This window comes from Lolium perenne, chromosome 2 (genome assembly GCF_019359855.2).
Source record: "Lolium perenne isolate Kyuss_39 chromosome 2, Kyuss_2.0, whole genome shotgun sequence".
In the NCBI taxonomy this organism is placed as follows: Eukaryota; Viridiplantae; Streptophyta; class Magnoliopsida; order Poales; family Poaceae; genus Lolium; species Lolium perenne.
In genome coordinates, this window is record NC_067245.2 from 168,340,892 (window position 1) to 168,365,022 (window position 24,131).

At 42.2% G+C, this 24,131-nt stretch overlaps 2 protein-coding genes across 2 annotated transcripts; both read right to left on the reverse strand.

Moving 5' to 3' along the window:
- Positions 1-1,294: 1,294 nt before the first annotated feature.
- Positions 1,295-6,479, reverse strand: LOC127333792 (homocysteine S-methyltransferase 2). The gene is made up of 7 exons (XM_051360224.2): positions 6,205-6,479; positions 3,273-3,329; positions 2,953-3,179; positions 2,679-2,808; positions 2,061-2,264; positions 1,898-1,969; positions 1,295-1,663 (listed from the first exon to the last, which is right to left on the reverse strand). The coding sequence occupies exons 1-7, from the start codon at positions 6,373-6,375 to the stop codon at positions 1,523-1,525; spliced, it is 1,002 nt and encodes a 333-aa protein (XP_051216184.1). The 5' UTR covers positions 6,376-6,479; the 3' UTR covers positions 1,295-1,522.
- LOC139835079 (uncharacterized) lies at positions 4,044-5,757 on the reverse strand. Its single transcript, XM_071825063.1, has 2 exons — positions 4,861-5,757; positions 4,044-4,766 (listed from the first exon to the last, which is right to left on the reverse strand). Exons 1-2 carry the CDS (start codon positions 5,755-5,757, stop codon positions 4,131-4,133), a joined length of 1,533 nt encoding a protein of 510 aa, XP_071681164.1. The 3' UTR covers positions 4,044-4,130.
- Positions 6,480-24,131: the final 17,652 nt, after the last annotated feature.

Here is a 24,131-nt window from a genome sequence, read left to right on the forward strand (position 1 = left end):
TGAGTGGAGGCGAGTGTAAGCTCTCAAAATCCTTCAGTTCACATAATCTACGACTATGTAAGATTACATGAAAACACGCTCGATATTCAGCTTAATCACCTTCCTTGTGATGCTATTTTTTGAGTATTAAAGAAACCTAGACAGCGAAAGCTTCAGAACATTCTATTCTTGTGACAAATACCCATCACCAGAACTGAAGATTAAGGACATCTCGGGTACATTCCGTTGCAGCAGGTATGCAGTCGCTGTGCTGCATCTTGCTTGCATGGATGGATGCGTATAACTATGTGGCAAGTCTTCTCTTTTTTTTTTTTGAAGCCAAACAGTTTCCTCACTGCATATTTTATTTATTTTAATTTTAAAAGAGTTTATGTACAGGCATAGTGCTAGAGAGCACCAAAGAGAACTAAACTAGCTAAAGAACTATACAAAGTCTTCTCCATTCATTTCGTCCGTGGCGAATGAGAAATCATGACAAATTATTGCATCACAACAAGAAGAATATAACAAGAGGCAAGTGCAGATCGACATCTCTGCAAGCTGGCTTCTTTGGTATTGCATTTTGGTGAGATGAACACATCAAGAGAGGACACACACCTCAGTGGAGTGGACAGTGTCCCTTTCCTTTATCTTTTGATGATTGATGGAATCCAGACACGAAAGTATAGACGTTCAAGCCATCAAATCTTAATTTTTCTAAGTGTTGCAGTCTTCAGTTGTCAATCCAAGGACAGCGGAGTAAGGCTTCTGGAGTAGTCTTCATTGCTCGTTGTCTCAGTTTTTGTGTGCCGACCTGGAGTTGTGTGTGTGCGTGAGTTTGTTTCTTCCCAATGTCTCAAATTCGTGACATCACATGCCCACAAAGCACTTAAGACGGGCTTAGCCCACATCACATTGCCACAAAGCACTCTCTTAAGAACATCTACAATGATACTATTTCACCGATGTTGGAAGAGTGAGTACCCACCTCCATAGCAGACCCTCTCTTCTAATAGTAAAACAAACACATCTTTTTAGGATGCTTAAGTTGTTTCTTTACCTATCTAGTATGCTTCATATGTTTGGCCAAATAAATCACCATTATAATGTACTCACACCAGCTTGTTTTTAACCACAACTTTGCATTAAGAAGCTCAGCATGCATCTCAGTTAAATACTGAAGGATAGAATAGGGAAAAGAGGAATTTTGAGAAACATATGAGACACAACTACTTCATCTTACAACTATTATTGGGCATAGCTCAACACGTAAGAAACGCACACCTCATTGCACCTGAAAGTAAAGCACAGAAAGTCGCAAACAAAGTAGTCTATCTCGCCAGTTAGCCTTGTATCATCACATCAGTACAAGAAAATTGCGTCAAGCTAATGATAGAGGAACATGACATCAGTTTTTCATTGTTTTCAGCAGCTCTTCGAGATCAAAAAAGCATGGCACATAAAGAAGTAGACAGAAGTAGACAGATCAAGTGTGTTAGCAACTGCGCCGAAAACTATTGTCGACTCTAGCAGTCTCCTTTGATCATAGTCCATGCAGAGCCTTTGATATGCCTCTTATCGTGTCTGGGCTTGTTCTACAGCAACCCCCTATAAGGGAGGCTCCAGCCTCGTGCCATTTTCTCACGTATGAAACGAAATCTTCGTTTGAAACACCTGAGCAAGCCTGTGTAAAATATCCAAGAGGTTGTGGTTATGGACTGCGTATTGACATACTTTCTTCTTTTGTAATTTAACTAGATCACTTATTCTCATGTAACAGCATTGGGAATACAGATGTTTTCTCGGTAAAAACAGAGGCTGTTCTTTTTTCCCATTAACTTTTCTATAACAGTTGCAGGCCAATAACCCAGATTAAGAGTACGCAAACTTATCATGATTTTTTTTAGCTGGCACTTACCACCCATTCCTTCCTTACAGGATCATAGCTCTCACCACTATTAGGATATATCAATATTGGTTTGTTTGTAACCTGCATAACAGAACATTAGAAATTCATCAGCATAACATGCACACTTGTACAGTGACATTTATAGGTCAATGCAGCCATGACAGGAAGTTACCTTTCGGATGGATAAGACTAATGCATGAATAAATCTGGGCGGAGTGCAATTGATACCAACTGCACCAACCTCCTTGCATGAATTAGCAATAGAAACACACTCCGTGAGGGAATCACCACTTACTACATTAATTCCATCCTTTGAAGGGAAAGCAAACCATGCTGGAATATGTAAATTACACTCTTCTAGTAACTCAACATACGCCTGGAAAAGACCATAAGATGTTACTTCTTATGACTAGGTTGATCAGGTCAGCGGTGCTCAACAATTTGATTTTAGGAATGCTTTGGAAAAATTAACTCGTAACTGTTATGTGCATTAAGCACATATTTATTTGTTAAATATATTCCATAATACCAGAGCATAAGGAAGGCATTATTAGCTTTGTTTTATCAAATGTACAATGTGGTACAAAATTTTCCTTGCGCTAACATTCTAATCATATAGGATCACTTTTAAAGCAATTATGCAGTGTCAATGAAGCAAATCATAGTGCTATGTTCATTGAGACCAGTGCACAATCTGAGCATAGTTTAGCATCATTTGAATGTGTCTTTTATTTGTTCTGTTTCAATCTGCATCACACTGTTCAAATCCTATTCCAGTTTCCGAACATACCTGTGTCTCAATTTTATTTGGAATAGTTTCGAAAACAAGAATATCAGGCCCTGCTTCAGCAAGCACTTGAAGCCTCCTCCTATGAAAGTTTTTCAGATATTCCAAATTACCCTCCTTTCCGTAGTCGCCACTGCAAGCACTCAGTCAGATGTAAACTATCCCGAAACTCTAACAAAAAAGAGAACATGTAATCATTCCCACAATAATTAGTATTCTGAACCATTATTGAGCATGCTAATATCATCTTTTATTACTTCCAAAATAAGGAACCAACCTATATTCAGAACCATCAGCCAGATATGCTCCATAACTTCCAATGGATGCTGCAATTAGTATAGGGCGCTGCCTAAGTCTTGCTCCATCTTTGGGCTCATCAGAACTATTAGAACATTTTCCTAGATATGTATCCCGTGCTTCACATGCTAGTTCAACACTTAGTTTCAGAAATGATTCACTTTCGTCCTGGGAAAATCCCCGAGATAGATAGCCCTGAATCGTTGCCTGCGATAACAATGTTACAAGCCATGGCGTTCATTTGTTTGAGAGTTCACATCAACACTTTTGCTCGAAAGATGTCAAAGTAACCAATAATACCTGGTATGATCCTGTCATCAAAACGCTTGCCCCAGCTTCAAGATACTCTAAATGAACCTGTTCAAATGAAAATGCATTGTTATTTATTATGAAGGTACTAGATGTACTCAGGGACGCCACTTGTGAAATGTGTATGGGCATCAATCTACTGTAACACGGTGTTCACAGAAATAATGCACTGCAGTTATGCACAAGTGCTGTGGCAACGAAATAAGAGGTGATGCAACAGCCTCTTGAGACACCTCTAGTACCGATCTTATTTCATTTAGACTGTAGATAATAATTTCCCATAAACCTGGCTAGAGAAGGCAAGAACCATACAAATCTAAACTACATCACAAAATGCAATCAGGTTTCCCAATGTATAATGTCACAGACCATGATTTGGGAATTAAATGTCATGGATATCAAAATCATATTAGCACATTGCTCTGAAGATGCCCAAATAGGCAAATACTTCTACCGCTGACTTACAGCGAGCCCTGATTTTTTTATACAGCAAAGTAAAGCTGGTGCGTCCTGAACTCCTAATACCTAGCTCCCTAGTCTAAGAGCATGTCTAACAGGTCCCGTATTTTTTCGCCCCGTAAATAGCGAGTAGAGGGCCCTGTATCCGGTTTTCACCGGCCGAAAACTCGGACGAGCTAGCAGAACCCGTTCTGTTTTACGGGGTGGGGATACGGGTTCTGCTAGCTCATCCGAGTTTCCGGCCCCTCAAAACAGGGTTTTAGACAGCAATTTGCCCAACAATTTCACATCAAACATAGCACATCCAAAATATGTGATGCATAATTCATAGTTTTAACATCACAACGCGATCATAGGCAATGTTCAAGCCACGGAAGTTCCCAAATGTGATCAACCATCAACGAATCCATCGCCACCGGCGCCACCGCTCGCCGGAGACTCACCTTGAGCACGAGCTTGACGCGCAGCCTTCTTCCTCGCAATGATGTCCGCCTTGGTCTCGTTCCACCACGCCAGCTGATCCGCGTCCATGCCGTCGGTGCGCATCATCATGATTTCCCTCTCCTCGGCCAAGAGCTCCTTCATGGCCTTGGCTTCTTTGGCTGCGATCATCTTCATGTCAAGCTCGGCCTTCAACTTGGCATCTTCCCTCCTTGCTTGCACCTTGGCAAGCTTCACCTCACTCTTCTTGTCGGTGATGAGGAGCTTGGTCTCCAACGTCTTCATCGTCAATGCCTCCTTGGACTTCATGAGTTGATCCAACTTCTCCCGGAAGCTAGCTGCTTCAAGTTCTACCTTGACCCTCTCCTTGGCCTTCTTGTTGCCCTCGGGCTTGCCGGCGTTTCTCCCACTCATGTCCTCCGCTTCATCATCCATGGTGAGAAGTGCCTCCTTCTTGCACTTTGGCTCGTTGTCCCGCAACTTCCACTTAGGAAGATGTTGAAGGATGGAAAAGCAATGATGAAATTGAAATTCCTTGTTCTTCGAGCCGGCCATGTCCTTGTACCGTTGTTGAGCATACTTGGGCTGCACAACAATAGTATGAGATGTTTCCACATCATCAACACATAATATGGATAGCTTGTGATGTTTCCACATCATCAACACAAGGAAAACTTACATAGTCCTCCGGCACGCATCCACTAGGGGGGTTGTCGGCCACTTGATCCATGGCAGCACTCCAACGAGAACAAGCCGGCTTGATGATGTTCCATCGGCCTTCAAGGGAGCGGTAGGATCTGTCCGCCATGCTCTTCGTGCGAGGCTTCAGCTGGTGGTACAGATCCTCAATGCGCTGCCAATAGCGCTTGCCGCCTTGGTCCACTCCGGTGCACGCATCCATCCCCACCTTGCTCCAAGCACGGACCAAGATGGCGTCTTCGATCACGCTGTAGTTCGCCGTGCGTGGCTTCGGCGTCGACGAAGAACCGGCGGCAGCCGGATCAACCTCAACCACCTCCTCCTCGTCACCCTCATCCTCCTCCTCGTCATCAATCTCTTCGATGTTGCACTCCCCATCGAATGCATCGATACCGGTGTCCAAATTCACCGCGGAACCGTTGAGCATGTCCATGTAGGATGTTGTGGACTCAAGATCGAACACCTTGTCTACGTCCATGGTGGATGGCGGCGGCGCGGGCGGCGCATCGGACGGAACGGAGGGAGGAGAGGGCATGGCCTTGGAGGGCGGTGGAGGCGCGAGGCCGATGCGGCTGATTGCCTTTGTCCGCACCTTGGCTAGCGCGGCGCCCCTCGGCTCGGCCGCCTTGGTCTTCATCCTGCCCGCCTTCTTGGCAGCCGGCGGGGCTTCGCCCGGTGAAGCTGCGGCCGGCGAAGCTGCCGCCGCCGCAGGAGCTTCGAAGAATTGCTTCGGAAACCTCTTCCTCTTCGACGGGATGGTGGCGGAGATCATGGCCGACACCATGCCGACGTTCGGCGCAGCTCCGACGGGGACATCGACCACCGCGGCCGGAGGAGATGCATCGCCGGCGGTAGGCGGCTCTTGCGGACGATCCATGGCAGCGGGATCCGGCCAGGAAGGGCGCGGGGGAGGAGATCGGGCGGCGGCGGTGGCGGTTGGCTTCAGCGAAATCGTCCGCGCGCAGTGGAGTGGGCGATACTGGTTTCGCCCACTATCCCCGCTCCCACCCCGCACAAGTAGGGGGCGACGACCCGCCCCGTAATCGAAAACAGCAAAAAACGATGCGGGGGCCGTTTTTACGGGGCGTGCTAGACGGCCGGGTAGAGCCGAAACCCTCAAATCGGCGGTTATTATACGGGTTTGCCCCTTTTACGGGGTCTGTTAGACCTGCTCTAAGTATAACACCCCTGAAGTAAACAAGGTACATAGCGAAATAGCACAGGTCAAAAGATCTACTCAAGCATACAGACATTGCGCATTCACTTCCCCTCACAAAGGGATACGAATCAACCGAGAAGCGAACGTGAGGGAGAAGGAAAAGACCTTCTTGATGAGGTGGGGGCATGTGAATAGGCACTTGGCGCTCCAGAGGGTGTCCTTGAGGTCGGCCCCGTGGGCCTCCAGCTCTGTCGCCAGACCGCCGTCCATCACCACCGCGCCGCCGCTTGCGCGCAGGAACTCAGCCATCATGTCCGTGTGCACAGCTTCCCCCATCTCCGGCGATGTCGGCGGCGCGGGAGGAGGAAGAGGAGTTGGTGGTCGACTGAGAAAGGGGGCGAGCTGGGGTTTAAGACAGAGTGGATTGTGTGGGTCCCAATTGTCGGCGGCTCAGATTTTGGAGGGCCGTCAGATCTATTGTGGACGTGCCAGGCAAGAAAATTAGGTTTTCCTGCAACGGGTTTTCAACTGAATTAGGTTCACCCGTTGCGGTTGTGAGGTGCGGCTTGAGGGATTTTGAAAAAAAAAACACTATTTAAAACCTTACAATCGTAAAGATTTAGGAAAATGACAATAAATACACTTTAAATATACTAGGAAATTAGGCGCGCTGCAAGCCGCACCCGTTCACTGGCGTTCACGTAGTAGCTTGGTACAGTTTCAGAAATTGTTAAACACTGTAAAGTCATATTAATAATGTAACTACCGTCTCTCGCTAGTAAAATTAATCACATATTATTGAACATACAAAGCAATTACTTTCTCCTTCGTAAAATTAATTTTGCATCATATCAAGATAAAGTTGAGTAGTTTTTTTAAGGATGAAGGAAGTATTATTGTTATTACAAAAGCTTTAATAAAATTAAGCATGTATTATTAAACATACGGAACAACTACTGTTGTTACAAAAAGGCTTAGCACTAAACGTTTGGAAGCTAGTGATCAGCCACCAACACTAGACAAAAAAGCTTGATGCCCACGCTGAAATGCACAATAAAAATAAAACAACATATATTATTAATTGTTTGAATATGCAGCATATATACATGTTAGAAAACATAAGGGCGCAGATAAGCAGACCGGAGTAAGATGTAGTAAGTATATGTACAGATATGCAAGCACTTCGGAATATACATTGTTCTTTGTGTTCATTGTTGTTGCACATTGCAAGTATTTCTACATCCTATCTTGATATTTACTCTTTGAGATACCAACATAGAACTTGCCATGAGAATCCAATTCTTCCCTCTGCTGCTTGAATGCATACATGGAGGTAGCAGCTGATCATCCACGTACTTCTCATTCTCATCATCATCATCAATAGCAAATATTTTCATTCTATGATCCAAATCATTTTCTGATCATAAATACATAGCTAAGACGACTTGGGAGTATGATCGTCATCCAGAGGAAGCAATGATCCAATCTTGTGAGTGACTACCCAACAAATTTTGAAAGCACATGGACCAGTTTATAATATTGAAACTCATGTCAACTTGTACACCACAACATGTAAAAGAAAGAATTATATTCACGGATAAGACACATGATCCAATTATGTTCGGCATCACCATCAAAGTGAAAAAATCTTATACAAGGAAAAAGTCAATCTGAATAAATTGAAAGATATAACCTCTTCACCACAACAAAATTGTAAACAACATTGTGCATCCTGCTTGTACTTTCAGAATGCAGTTGGTACCAGAAAAATGCACCACAATGCCTAAAGGTATGATGAGGACAACGATAGTACCATCGTCCATGCCAAGTAGCTAATAACATGGGAACCAAAAAGAAAGAATGTAGAAGACTCAGTAAATTGCAACATAATATAATAATTTAGAGAAACAAAAAATACACTAACCTTTCTACAAACTGATGAATTCAGAAGAGATTGGTAGGAAAAAAAAATCTATTGGCTGGCCTCCAAAACAGAGGCACACACATCGCCACATAGGCAGACATAGCATAACAAAGATGCACAGAGCCTCTCAAATCCAAATCCAGAGGTACCAAAAAAAGGAAACGGCGCATTACAAGCATTTATCATAGAAACTACTAAGGATCCTACGGTGATGGAGGCCTAATTCGTAGGTTACACTATCATCCATGTTGGGTAAAAAGGTTCCTCGATGCATTCTTCAAACGTGTAGATATGTCCATAAATAGGTTGTGCTGCTCCACACGATGTATAGACGATCATGAACATGCCATAGTTGTGGACCGGTAGATAACTTGTATGAGAGAATTTTTTTGTCATAAAAAACATTGCCATTTCTACATAGCCACAATGAATAAATAAAAGCAATCGCTCCCACACTATAAGTATCTTAAACCTATAATCCACACACCATGAACCAATTTACAAATATATTTGTAGCGCTGTGTGGTGGGCATAAGGTAGAAACTATCTGAATGCCTGGCCATATAGGTCTGGCAAACTGACACTCGAAGAAAAAAATGTTTAATAGTCTTGACATGATGATAAAATACATGCTTTTTTTACTGCCATGTAAATTGCATTTTTCAAGGTTGTTTTTGCTGAGGATTAAACCTCGATGATGATACCTGCAAAAACCATAGTTTTAGTGGAATCTTCATCTTTCAAATGTTATTGTTATTATCAGTATCAGCTGCATGTTTGGCTAGATTAAAGCTTTGTACATAGAATCAAGAGTCCATCAAAATTCGTCGGTTCCTTCTTCAAATGGACCAAAACCGGACTTGTAGCAAAACATTTCATGATGATAGCCTGTGACCAACGAGATCACATCTAAACATCACATTTAGTGGTGAAGTTTCCAACACCTTAGCGATCACATTATTTTTGTGATGCACAATATTATACAAAGTTGATATTTGTTCATGGACCGTGTATTTACCTAGCCATTTATCCTCCGAGAACCTTATCTTCGAGTCATCTCTAATTAAGAATGGGGCATATGAGAAGAATAATTTCTTCGTCAGCTTAAGACCAATCCAGAAGTGCGACTCACCCGGTTTCCAAAAAACCAAAGATAACGTGCGTGAGCCTATGTACTTTCTCTTTATAGGAGTTTACCTCATCCCATCTTCGGTAAGAAGTTTGAAAAGCCATTTACCTAGAAGCGCTATATTCTTAATCTCAAGGTCATGAATCCCGAGCCCTCCTTGATCTTTAGGGTGGCAAGCCACACTCAACTTAGCCGGTCGTTATTTATTTTTCTCATTATCTCGTTGTCAAAGGAATCTTGATCGAAAATAATCCAAACGTTTTAACACTCCTTTCGAAAGTTGCAAAAAATAAATCATATACAATACCATATAACTGAGTACTGAATTAATGAAAACCAATCCTCCTCCCAAGATAATAATTTACCTTTCCAGCTAGTTAATCTTAATTGAAGGCGCTCCTCCACCAATTTTGATTGGGCACTTGTAAGTCTCCGATAGTGAATCGGAATACCTAGATATCTAATAGAAAACTGACCTTGAGCACAACTGAATAACTCAACATACTGATTGGCCTCATCTTGAGCCTCACTGAAACAGAATAACTCACTCTTATAGAAATTGATTTTTAGATCCAATAATTGTTTGAATGCTAATGGAATTAACTTCAGGTTGTGAGCCTTATCGATGTCATGTTTCATAAAAATTGCATCATCAACATATTGTAGGATAGATAATCCACCATCACAAGACGAGGAACCACACCTACAATTTGAACATCATACGTTGCACGCTCAATCATGATAGCAAACATATCTGCCACTATATTAAAAATCATGGGCGATAAGGATCATCTTGTCTTATTCATTTCTTTGTCTAGAAGTACTTACCAGCGTCATCATTGACTTCAATGGCTACAATACCCCCGATATAAAACTATGAACCGAAGCACGCCACTCTGCAAAGAAGTCTTTCATTCCGAGAGTCTATTGAAGGAAATACCACTTGACCTTATCATAGGATTTATCAAAATCAAATTTTTAATTATCCCATTCAACTTTTTCCTATGAAGTTTGTGAAGTGTTTCATGAAGGATAATCACTCTATCTAGGATGTTACGACCTTGCATAAACGCAGTCCGAGACGGACGAACCACATGATCTGCCATCGTGTTTAGCCTAATTGTTGAAACTTTGGTGAAAAATTTAAAACTAACACTATGAAGATATATAGGCCTATGTTGTTGGATTATTTATTCTTCATTAACCTTAGGTAATAAAATTATCTCTCCAAAATTCAGATGAAACAATTCTAGATATCCAATATAAAGAAAGCTGAACAAATCTAGAAAATTTGAATAGGTGACATTACAAAAGTTGAAGAACCCAACAGAAAAGCTATCTTGACTAGGGGCTTTGTTGCATTCCATTTGAGACTACGTTCCCATCCTGCTGACTACTGGAGGCATTGTACATAGGCTTTTGTATGTAGGCTCAAGAAGGTTGTTTCCCAAGCAAATTGTCTTCCTACAATTGAAACCTCTCCCAATGAGAATAGGTTATGGTAGTTAAACTATAAATGACTGCATTGAATAAAAAGGATCAATGGTTTTGAAACCTGGCTCTACTCTTCTCGAATGGAAATCGAGGAAAAATGAAACCCTCCCAATGAGAGTAGGTTATGGGTTATCTATAGCTAGATTAACCATTTCGGAAAGAAAATTGGCCTAAAACTCTTCCTAGGAAGCACCATACACGACAACAATATTCCGTGTGAAGTTATTAACCTTGTTACAGATATGAAGTTTAATATGAAACTCGCTATCGGACATAACCAAAACATCCATAGTATATGTCCTGGCACCAAGTACATTGCCTCCAAATCTTCCACGAGGCACACGAGAAAACCCCGCAAAGTCTATACCACTTGAAAGAAGGTTCAGAAGACTCTATGAAAAATCTCGTCTACCCATTTTTGAAATATGCAAAAAAATCCAAATTGGAATCCTGACAACAATCACCGACGTGTACATGTTTAGCCATGTCACCAAGATCACTGCTAGTAAAAAACATGCCATTTATTGGGAAATAATTGCAGATTTTGAAACCTTAGCCTGTTTTTGTGGCTTATTACATTTTCTTATTGGAGGAAGATCAAGATTTGAGGCAAGACGGTTTTAGCTCATATAATGAGCTAAGCCCGTCCTCATCCAATCCAACCTCTGCCCACCAAATAAATGAGAGAGAAGATGAGTATCTATTGTGGCAGGTGCCTCCTCATCATCTAGATATGTAGTATCTAACATAGTCAAAGCTTTAGGACTAACTGTAAGACATTTGTTGAAAAGGTAATTTATTTTTCATTACCACCAACTCTAATGCCTACACTATTCATCTTAGAAGATATGAGCGGTGTTAAAAAAGAAAGAAAATATTTAGACTTAGAAGATGGAGAAATACTGAAGAGTCGAGATTATGCTCTGCCTTACGACGCGTCGCTTCCTTCAGGTAGTCTTCGTCCGTCTCAGAAGAACCATCTGCCGACATCACAAACCTCCCACTCCTTCAAGTAGGCATTGCAACATCGGTAAACGATGTCGTACCAAGATGTGGCGTGGGCGGCGGTGTACCATCCTCAGCAGACCAAGTGATACATCTCAAATGTATCTAATTTTCCAAGCACTTTGCATAAAGATTTACTCTGAAATCTCATCATATTTTGATAAAACCTATTGAATCTGACGCTGTTTTTAGCAAAGTCTCATTTTTGTCAGTTTCCGCAGAAAATAAAATCGAAGAAAAATACTAGGCGGGTTTTTCATGAAAAGAGAGGGCATGGAGCTTTGGATCACGAGAGGGGAACCACGAGGTCCAAACGGAACCAGGTGGCGTGCCCACCTTCATAGGGCGCGCCAGCAGGGCCCGTTTGGCCCTCGGACGTCGTCTCGCTTCGCCCTTTCGTGTGGTGCCTTATATACCCTAAAAGCCTACCCTGCGAGAAGGAGGAGACATTTCACGAAACAGAGCGCCGCCGAGACCACGATCTTCATTTCAAGGGTCTGATTGATCCTACTCTCCACCTCAGCGAGAGTGATTTCGAGGGCTTCTTCATCATCATCGCCACCAACGTCATCGCCAACCACCATGGACTCACTCTATCTCCATGAGTGAGTAGTTCTATGTAAACTTAAGAGGTGGATGGGGTTTGGATGAGATTGATTATGTAATCATCCATATGTATTGAGATTCGAGGTGTTTGTCTTGAAGATATTCGTGTATGAGTGTTGATACACCTTTGCTATGTTTAATGCTTGTTACTAGGGCCCGAGTGACATGATTTCAACACTGTACCTATATTGCTTTATCATATATATGAGATTGGTAACTATTTGCAAGATGTATTACTTATCATTATGTTAACCCTGCAAATCCCTAAGGTGACAGATGGGAAAAAACAAGAGGAATATGTGATAGTTCGAGGATGTGTGTTCATGAATCTTAATGCTTTGTTTCGGGCTATTTAGGATAGATCTTAATTGCTTGTAGTTCCAAGTTGGCCCCGGTAAAATAGGCAAGCAGGATAAAAAATCTTATGTAAATTCTATTTGTTAGTATGCATAGCCATATTTGGAGCACACGTCTACACACAACTGAATTAGAGATGAATGCTATGTTAGTTGGATTACATTATATGATAAATATCATCCCTACGACACCCCACTGCTACCTCATGTCTACGCTTTTAGCCACTGAAAGTTACATAATACTCTTTCCGGTGAAAACTGGAAATCTACTGCTACTATTTACTATTTGATGTTTACTATTTGAATCAATTACTATACAGTCACCACTTGCTTTGCGATTTTATTGATATACATGTGTGGTTGAGAGTGACGTCTCAATTTGTAAAGTCTTATTGGTATTTTTGTATTCCCCTTGAGTCGAACTATAAATTTAGGTAATACTTCCCATCGAAGATTCCAGAGATCCCCTATACTTGTGGGCATCACCAAGGGGCGTGCATGGTCGCACTGGCATGGACTCTAGCGTCCCGATCCTTAAAGTTTTCTAGAGCCTAACACAATGACGTCATAGATGCTCCTGGAAAGGCTCGGTTGGCCCTGCCGTTCTTCCACCGAAAGGGAGCATTTCAGAAGCTGTGCCGGAGCTGGAAAGAAACCCTTTCCACCTGAAGGGCATCAAGATCAACTTGGCCGCATCTTATAAGCACCACGCAGCTCTTTTGAAAGTTAGTGCAAAGGCCGGTCACTTCACCGAAGCCATGAAGAATTGTGGAGAGGTTTTGAGTGTCATCTTTGAATGGTGAGACGAGACTATATCTTTGACCTTCTCCAAAAGCGGGGTTCCCCTAGTAGGCTCCGAAATTGGATCACCGCGTTGCTTATCACCTCGTCTTCCCGGATTCTTCTCAATGGGGTGGCCGGTGTTCCCATAAAGCCTGGCCGTGGCCTTAGGCAAGGAGATCATCTATCGCCGCTTCCATTTGTCCTTGTCATCGACCCTCTCACGAAAATTCTTGACATTGCAACATTCAATGGGCTTCTCCACAAGATTCGTTGGCGTGGATCAACCAAGTCCAACATTGATCGTGTACCACAAGTCCTTGGCGCCGATCACCATATATTCTCTCCTCGTTCTGACGTTCTGAAAGTTACCCGCCACCGGCAACGAAATGATCCAACGATGATTTAAGCTCACACCTTATGCACTCCACACCGAGATTGCATGTGATTTGATCACACTTCAGTTCAGTACCGGGCAAGATTGGAACCCCTCCAGTACCGGTGGTGACCGATGCAGTGACAAGACGAGAGCAGATAAGCACCAATATCAGCATGATTGCAACGAATGACACTTGAAAATTCAGACGGATAAATCCATCGGTGGATTTGGTGAGACGTAAACGTTTCAGCAGGTGAAAAGCAGCAGCAAGCGCGCACTCGGAGCCAATTTTACTGGCTTGGTCGCCCTTTTTATAGTGATCGGCCGATCCTTGAGGCACACTCGTTGCTCCAGCTAGTGAAGTGAAGCTCGAGTTGGATTTTCTTGCAATGGAGGGGCTTATACCGTTGGTGTACAGAGCCGTGGTGGACTACAGGAAGGGGAGGCAGCTGCAGCTTGGGAGCTGCCGGCTCCAGCTCTACACTGCTGATCGGTCGCCTTCGCCGTCGCGTGCGCTGCTGCTCTGCGACTCCGTGGCGTCGCCGGCGAGTGTGGCCGCCGCACTGATGTCGCCCCTCCTCCGCTCCTCGGCGTCGCGTCACCACTGCACAGGTTAGATTAGAAGACGCGTGTGTATTGTATATTTGTAGAGCGTTTGCTTGATATCAATAAGGGGCGTGATCGTTCAGAGGGCTGGTGGTCAAAAGGAGCACCTCCTGAACTGAGAAAGCAAAGCTGCACGCATACCCAGCTTGTATAGCGCTTTGTGGTACTGCACATGTACAGAGTGATACAACTGTGATTAGTTGTGTGTAAATTAAGGTGAAATGCATGATGTGATGTTGGTAATGTAAGACAATGGACTGTTAAGAAACAAGGAAAAATAGGTATCATTCTGCCCGCTGACGCGTTCTGTTTTCTTGTTGATTAGCATATAGGTTCAGAATTGGATGTCGCAGTACCCCAAGTTTTTATCCGCGTAACCCAAAGTGGTTGGGAAGCTGGCGGATTCCCGAGTCTACTGTAATTTTTATTTCTGATCGGAACCTTGGTCTCCTTTTTGTTTCTGGAACAGAACATCCCATGTGAGTAGGCTATTGCTCCGGTGTCCCCCCTCTAAACTTTGTTCTATCTAGACGGCTAGGATCTGCTGATACCCCCTTCGTGGGTTGACTTAACATAACATGTGTGTTTGATTCATGGGCAAACATGTACGGGATGGGATGGGATAAAATATGTTTAATTAACGATTAATAGAAAATGATAAATATGCCATTAACACACCGGTTAATATGTAATTAACGGGTCCTTTTCCCTTTGTGGTGGAGGCCGGACCTAGCGGGCGGCCGCCTACCCGTGCCTAGCAAGGTCACTACCCGCACATATTTAGCGAGGCCATTAAGTTAGCCCTTTTAGATTTTCAAATTTTCAAGTTTTTTGGAAAAAAATATTTAAAATATTTAAAATAAAAAGTAATGTTTATTTATTTATTAAAATTATAATACAAGTTTAAAAAGTTAATGTTTATTTATTTATTAAAATTACTATTACATCATTAGTTTTGTTTATTAATAGAATTATTTCGAATTCAAACAATAAAGAAAGTGTGACATCGACCAACATGTTAATAGGATTGATATGATACTACTATTACATACATGCGCGCGAAGCACTTGGAAGTGAGATGGGAAGGAACTCGGAAGTTAAGCGTGCTAGTGTTGGAGTAGTGAGAGGATGGGTGACCGAGTGGGAAGTTTGACCACGAGTAAGCAATTTGACTAGAGATTAAGTGTAGTTAGAGACTAAATTTGTCAAATAACGAAAATACTAGTAATTCTGAAAAAATAGGAAAAAAGAGGGAGTGGAAAATAATTAAAAAATAAAAATAGATATTTTTTTTAACAAAATAGCCTTTTTCCCCGACGCGCTAGCAGACCACGTGGTGGGACCTTTAGTCCCGGTTTGTTTTACAACCGGGACTAAAGGGGAGGACCTTTAGTCCCGAATGGTTAGTCCCGGTTGACAAAACCGGGACTAAAGGGCCTTATAAACCGGGACTATAGAGCATTTTTCTACTAGTGGATCAACTGATTTTCTTACTTACAAATTTATCCAGAAACTTGAAATGCCATCGAAGATTAATACCTTCTTCTGGGTAATGCTGAGGAATTGCATGGTGATCAAAGATGACCGAGCGGGAAGTTTGACCACGAGTAAGCAATTTGACTAGAGATTAAGTGTAGTTAGAGACTAAATTTGTCAAATAACGAAAATACTAGTAATTCTGAAAAAATAGGAAAAAAGAGGGAGTGGAAAATAATTAAAAAATAAAAATAGATAATTTTTTTTTAACAAAATAGCCTTTTTCCCCGACGCGCTAGCAGACCACGTGGTGGGACCTTTAGTCCCGGTTTGTTTTACAACCGGGACTAAAGGGGAGGACCTTTAGTCCCGAATGGTTAGTCCCGGTTGACAAAACCGGGACTAAAGGGCATTATAAACCGGGACTATAGAGCATTTTTCTACTAGTGGATCAACTGATTTTCTTACTTACAAATTTATCCAGAAACTTGAAATGCCATCGAAGATTAATACCTTCTTCTGGGTAATGCTGAGGAATTGCATGGTGATCAAAGATGATATATTCATCAGATAGGATGGATAGGAAATGATCAATACGACTTGTGTGGTCACACAATAAACTGTGGATAATCTTTCACCCCGTGCTTTAGTTAAGCTGATTTGGGAAGTTGTGCATTGCCCTTTTGGTCTCTGTAGACCACATGAAAGTGTACAGGATCTTGCTATGGTTTGGATCAATTACTTACCCTCTTCCCAGCGAAAGTTGGTGCTCTGTGCTGTTCTATGTTGGACGATTAGAAAATCCCGAAATGATGCATGTCTAGACGAAGTAAGCTTTGAACTTTGAAATCTAACTAAGCCTTGATTCAGAAAAAAAAAAACAGAAGAAATCCTGAAGAATGAGCAGCGAGATCAAGGTAATGATGGGTGAGGCATATTCCACAATCCAGAAAGCGTGGTTGGGCTCCCACTTTCATGGGCTGAAGTTCTATAGTTTTCTGTTTAATTATGTTGATGGGCGATTCGTGGTCTTACAGGTGCCATTACATCAAATCAAGGCATAATATCATATTATTCTCTCCGTTGTAGCCATTTGAGCATCAGTTGGTTCCAAAGAGCTGAACACGTCAAATCTCCTGAAATTCGTATTGACACGAATAATCCACCAATAACTATCATCACAACAAGTAATGTGCACATGTTGTTTAAAACAAGAAGATAACAAATGAGATAATATAACATCATCAATGATTCAAATAGAAAAAGGATATTCAATTACGAAAAACTGAAAAATGCCCAAGAAAGATATAGGCTAAACATTAGAGGATCAAGAGAAACAATATAACAAAGAGAATAAATATATAAGCATTTGCCATCAAGGCTGCCGCCATTCACTGTGAAGGTGGTGCCTATGATCCAGCGACCAAGATAACCAGGAGAGCCTAGAGATCAAGAGTAACAAAAGAACCAAAATAGCCATTACCCAACAACGCCGTGGTTGCGCGACGCATATGGCGCCTCCCTAGACACTCTTAAACCAACTGAAAGTGCTACCGCCCGTCCATTAGTTGTTCTAGAAAACTACATGCCTGTAAAAATAAAGGGAAATCCGGCAAGGGAAAACGCTGGATTGCGTCGAGTTTGATCTTCTATTGCGCTTGAGTCAAAGGGAAAACTTGTTAAATCGAAGAACTTCCAGATCCAACTAATCTTAGATTACATAATTACATAACTAAAACCTATCCAAAGAAATAAAGGCGACAATTAAAGAGAAAAAAACGGAGGATAAACCGTACCCTACATTACTTCTTTAGAAGAGGTGACGCTTGATGGCGAAAAGAGATGAAGCGGAAGTCTCCTTGCGCTCGAGGAAGACGAGAGAGAGAGAAATACAAAATGGTAAAAATGTGAGAACCACAGACAGGATAATGGTTCGAAAAACCCAGACCCGTTAAGCTGCACGTGGACCCGTGTTGACGACCGTGTCGTGCGTGGAGAGTTTGGCCACTTCCTTGGTGGAAGCCGGCCTTTTGTTTTAGAGTTTTTGCAGTCTTGGTGGTTCATTTAGCTGAACTGGGGTGCGCCTTAGGGCACCTGATCATCCTTGTTAGTGCAGAGGAACCTTGTTATAATTCATGAATCTTGGTTTCTTTTTTGTTTGTTTGATTCCTTGTAAAACACTACCGGTTTGAGATCGATTAGATATTTACCTTATAAAACACTAAAGGTTTGTATTCATACAAATCCATGTATTTAGAGCATCTCCAACAGGCGCGCTAAATCTTGGCGCTGTAAAAGCGCTTTACAGCGCGCTCTATCCATGTTTTGTGCGTGAGGGCATATTCACCTCCAGCAGAAGCTCTAAACCTTGGAGCTGTAAAAATCTGTACCTGTTTCTGCGCGCGACGGATACAGCGCGCTCTTTCCGGCGCGGTAGATATAGTGCACGGCATAGCGTTTTTGCCCCAAGCTGTATTTTACAGCGCGGGATAGAGCGCCTGTTGGAGCATAATTTTACGCCCGCGCGCTAAACCAGCCGCTTTTTTGGATACAGCGCGGGATAGAGCGCCTGTTGGACTCTTAACATGACAACTTTGTATGTACTCTTGTTTCGCCACTGCTCCTGGCCAATGAACTGAGAAAGCAAAACTGTAGGCAGCCTTATTTTGAGCAGACTGCCTGCCATGTCGTAAAGCTAAGTGGCCCACGCCTTACCAAGACCCGCAGATGGAGGCCCATTTAGGTTTTCCAAAGACCATAAAAGAAAACTCTACAGAACGAGCAGTCCTTTTTTTTTTCCGGGAGAGAGAGAGGGTCAGAGGGAGAGACTGGACAAGAGGTGATGTGGGGAGATGAATCCGTTTGGAGGCAGAGAGATATGGGAACACAGAGCGCACACCTACTGGTCTGGCCACTTGGAGCTAAACCAAGAGGACCATGTCACCGTATTCGGATATGGAGGCGTGCCGTGCCGATGTGGCAACGTTCTTCTCTTGGATTTGGCTAGCTCTATCTACCATGTTCAGGATAGAGCAGCTACCACGTCCGAGGATAGGATGGATGGCTGGCTCTAGGTGGTCCGAGGGGACAGGTTGATCAAACAAGCTAGGCATGCACGTACCCATCACCAATCGTTTGCATACTCATGCATCCTCTGGATGATCCTAGGTCGTGGTGGTCCGCTCGGATCGGATCACACAAATGTTCTTCACAGGACATTTCCGGTGGCCGGAGATACAGCCCGGCCCCAACACGCGACCACCTGCCCGGCCCAGACCGGCACATTGCAGCCATATGTGCAGACAACTTCTGTCGCCGAGTGCAGCACCGAATCAATCCATCCCAAACAAAAAACCAGCCAAGCTCCTCTTTACTTCTGAATTCTGCCACACACACACACACACACACACCGTATATATCAGTACAAAACCGGTAGCTTGCGACTCGGCAAATATAAAACCCTCGATAACTACTGTTTATTTACTTACTTGCTTGCTCACTTAGTTATGGATCGACAGTTGCTATCTACCCAGCAAGAAGAAGCAGTCATCCTGGTACACAATCCATGTTACAATACTATACCATATTCCTTGATCCGGCGAATATAAAACCCTCAATCATTACCGCTTATTTTTGTCGACCTCACGACTTCCAAGTGTCAGTAGCTTGTATCTGAGGGAGGTCGGATGCTGACAGAAGAAATAATGCGCTTCTATTCTATGTTGAGCAGTTGACAATACTTAAATATGCAGTGTGCTTGCTTCGCAGCCTACGAACATGCAGCCTGTGACCACCACACATACGAACAGGTATTAGCAAAATCGCGCTTCGTATATTCATCCAACTAAGTTAATCTTTGTGCAAGGATATGGCAGCCTCTCTGCCTCGTTGACGATTCCTACCTTATTCATTGCATGGTTCACTGAATCCTTCTCACATGACCACTGGAAAATATACTAATGCGTACTCCAGTAGTATATATCATAGTATTACTGTAACTGTACATGGATTGTCCATATGGCTATGTGAGAATAAGACGCCTTTTCTTGTCTTGCTCACACGTGGCTCTTGTTAATGTAAAACCAACGAGAGAAACGGTTGGACGGCTAATAGTCTACTTTGTTTTGTCTGTTTCTTTTAATGTATTCGCACGCCTTGTCGACAACTTATAAGAAAACATAGGACACCTGGACACACAGATAGCTACCTCCATCACATCCAAGCAGTCTCTGTTGATCTACTCGGATCGGTCGGTTGGCATGCATGGCATCGTAGTATTGGTGTGTAATCCAGTTGTAGATTGTAATAGACTGGTTTGTTTGTTTGAGGTGGAGAATGTCCCTATTTTTTTTTAAAAAAATTATTTTGTTTGTTTGTTTTCCAGGTAATTTATACTCCGTAATACTTATTGACATAGACAACGCTTTACTAAAGTAAGAACCAGTGACATAGACTATATGACCTTATGGTATGTGGTCAGTAGCTACCGACGAGTCCTCTTTGTTGAGCTAGTTCATCAAAGCCCGATTCTTGTTCACGTAAAAAACCCGAGACCGTTTGGAAGGTTAGTAATTGACTAGTTTGTTTCTTGATCTACGTGTCCACGTTCGTCGAACACTTAACAAAAGACACCTGGAACTAAGACGATAGCTCCTTGGATATATATATATATATATATATATATATATATATATATATATATATATATATATATATATATATATATATATATATATATATATATATATATATATATATATATATATAGTAGATGGTTCCATTGGTGTGATCCACGTATAGATTGTAAGAGAGAGGTTTGTTTGTTTTATAGGTAATTTATACACTAATAATTAGCGACGAAGACCACGTTTCGAAAAGTAAGAATTAGTGAAATAGATTGTGGCATGTGGTAGGTAGCAACCGACGAGTTCTCTCCCGGGAGCTAGTTCATCGCATTAATCGACGAAAGCAAAGGATAAACTGAAGCATATGCTCAGGGCCGGAGCGCGAAATGGGAGCCCGTCACGTGGCCGTGGATCGATCGATCAAGAGTTAATTGACCAAAGTGCTCTGCATGAGATCACTAACATTTTTTTAGAGAAAAGCAAGGATGAAGGAAAAGCAGCCCGCGGGGCCAATGCCAGATTAATCGTGCTTGCTGTAGGCAGGTTCAGGCTCACAATGAAGGATCGACATACATAACACCGCATACTCCATGCAGACGTCGGACACGGACAGCCTATGAATATTCAACGAAAACAAGAACTAACCACGAAGCGGAGTAACCAAACGGCGCGTCATATATATATTCATCCGGCCAGCTAGGCTAATCTTCGTCCGGGCCTCTATCTCGTTGTGACGATTCCCACTTTTTGATGGTCAGATCTACTGAATTCTTTATTGCATAAGTGCATGATCACTCAAAAATATATTACTCTGGCAGAGATAGCCTCTTAGTCCTCAAATAAGTGTATATCTAGTTTTATTTCAAGTCGATTTCTATTTACGTTTGATCAACTTTACAGAAAAGAGTAGTAACATACATAATATAAAATTTATATTTTTATATATGAAACTAGGTTTGAAGATGAATCTAGATAATTGTTTAATGTCATAAATATTGCTACATTTTCTAATAAAGTTGGTCAAAATTTTAAACGTTTGAGTTAATACGAAGCTAGAAGTACACTTATTTGAAGACGTAGGAATATAGGATGTATGTTCTAGATTGTCGCTTGCCATAACTTACTTCCATGTCGCTCATGTTCATATAAAGTAACCGAGATGGTTGGATGATTAGCAATAACGTACTAGTTAGTAGTTACTCTCTCATGGAGAGAGAGAGGGGGAGGGAGGGAGAGAGAGAGAGAGAGAGAAAGCAGTTTCTTAATATTTCGCTGTGCACAGTCGACAACTTAGCACAAGACACCTCGGATTAGGTACTAATAGATCTCTAACCCAAGCACTTTGTTGATCTACCCGGATAGATTGTCCCCATGGCTGTTTCAGTATATGCCATTTTTTCATGTTTCGCCTACACGTGGCTCTTCTTCATGTAAATAACCCGAGACAGTTTGGGCGGTTAGTAATTTAGTCTGTTTTCCAATCTATTCACTCCTGTTGTCGACAACTTAACAGAAGACACCTGGAGATAAGACGATAGCTCCCTCAATCACATCCAAGCAATCGTTGTTGACCTCTACTTGGATTGATCGATTTGCATGCATGGTATGGTGGCGTTGGTGTGATCCTTGTGTAGACTATTTGAATCAATCGATTGGAAGGGATACACTTTCTTGGCAGATAATTTATAATAACTAGCCACATAGACCACTTCAAAAAAGTAACAACTAGCGACATGGACATTAGACATGAATGGATATAATCGATTTTCAGAGGCGACCATGTAGTTGGTGGCCAGAAACAGCCAACTTTATCCATCGAATATAAACTGAAGCATATATATGAGCGGCCGGAGGGCAAAATGGTAGACCGTCACGTGGCCGACAGTTAGTTTTGACATACAACAAAGAAGCATAAACACTAGAACCCCATCAGGAAATCCTAAAAAAGGGCCATCGGGAACAACTTTATGTCTTCTAAGCCATTGTGGAACCAAAGAGAGATCTTAGTGCATTAGTGGTTGTCGATCAGTTCCAGTTGCATGGTGGTCTTTGCTATATGCACGTACCTCTGATCTTTGCATGGTGGTCTAGTTAGCTGTCCACACACGGTTTATGCGAAAATGATAACACTCACACAAGGGATTGTTGCTTGTAAAATATTTCAAAAAGGTGTAAGATGATGTGTATTTTCTAGAATATTAGTGACATGCTAAACCAACAAGTGAACAAGCCCCATGTTTGCCGTCTTATGTGCATGTCTCGTCAATATAGATTTTTTTTCAGTGAGATAATAAAAGCACAAAGCCAGAAGAAGAGATCAGTGGTTATCAAATGAACTAGTTATACCATCGTGTTTCAACTAATAGAGGTATTCCGAGTTATAAGAGATTTCTGAATCGTATGTACTAGACGTATTTCAGTGTGTCCGTCACTCATTTCTGTTATATATAGTTCACATTGAAATATCCAAAAAAAAAATCTCATAATCCAAAACGGAAGGTTGCTACATTCCACTATCTTTGTGAAGAATTGAAAAGTTCCATCGTGCTCGGCCTGACACCAATTGTCTCTACCATTTGACACTGAGGTGTCACATTGTCAATCCTGAATTTCACGACTCAACTCTTCGGTACACGCTGTGAAAATACATGTGCATGTGCTCATTTATTTTAATTGTTCTTCATATTTCAAAAAATATACACCAAAATAAGTTACATCTACTCCAGTTAAAACTATCTATGTACATGGATACGATTTGAAACTTTATAGCGCCGCATATGCATTTGTTTCAATATTCTAGACATATTTTGGTTTTTTTTTTAGTTCTTTTGTATCCCAAAATTGTTACATCAGAGATGTGCAATAACATAGAGAGATCTTGTATATGTAGCACTGGAGCATGTCACCAGATTTAGAAGGTTCGTTAGGAGGAACGGCGGAAAAAGGGGCTTTGGTCGCGGTTCGCAACTGCCATTAGTCGCGGTTGCGCAACCGCGACCAAAGTAGCGCGACTAAAGGCCCCCCCTTTAGTCGCGGTTCCTTACGAACCGCGACTAAAGGCCCGTCCACGTGGGCCGCAGGCGAGCGCCAGGGCGGAGGACCTTTAGTCGCGGTTCTTCTGGCCAACCGCGACTAAAGGCCTCCGCAGGGTTTAGGGTTTAGCCCCCCCTCCCCCTAAATCTGGTTTCTTTTTAATTTGTATTATTTTATTTCTTTTGGGTTTTAATTTTGAAGGACTTTCACATATTCTACGGTACTACATACATGCATATGAATGTACAATTTCAAACAAATTTGAAATTAGAACCAAAAAGAATTCAAGAGGAATATACAATATATATTCAATATCGGATGACCATATACAATATATATTCAATATCGGATGACCATATACAATTTTGAACAAGTTAGTTACAACTTCTGGTGCATATAAAGTTCTACGTCATCGTAATGGTGTTCTCCTCTAGGATCGATGACTTCCCTCGCCAACCATCCAGCTAGTTCCTCTTGAAGTGGTCGGAAGCGAGCTTCTGGACTAAGCGTCTTCCGGAGGTTATTCCTCAGGATGTTGTTCTCACACTTCTGGTCCCGCTCATTGCGATATCTCCGGATCCTCTCACAAACATAGTATCCACATAGATTGGTCCCCGGTGGCTGAATATCCCAGCTTGTCCGCACCGCCATTTTAAAATGTAGCTCTTTTTGAATTCAC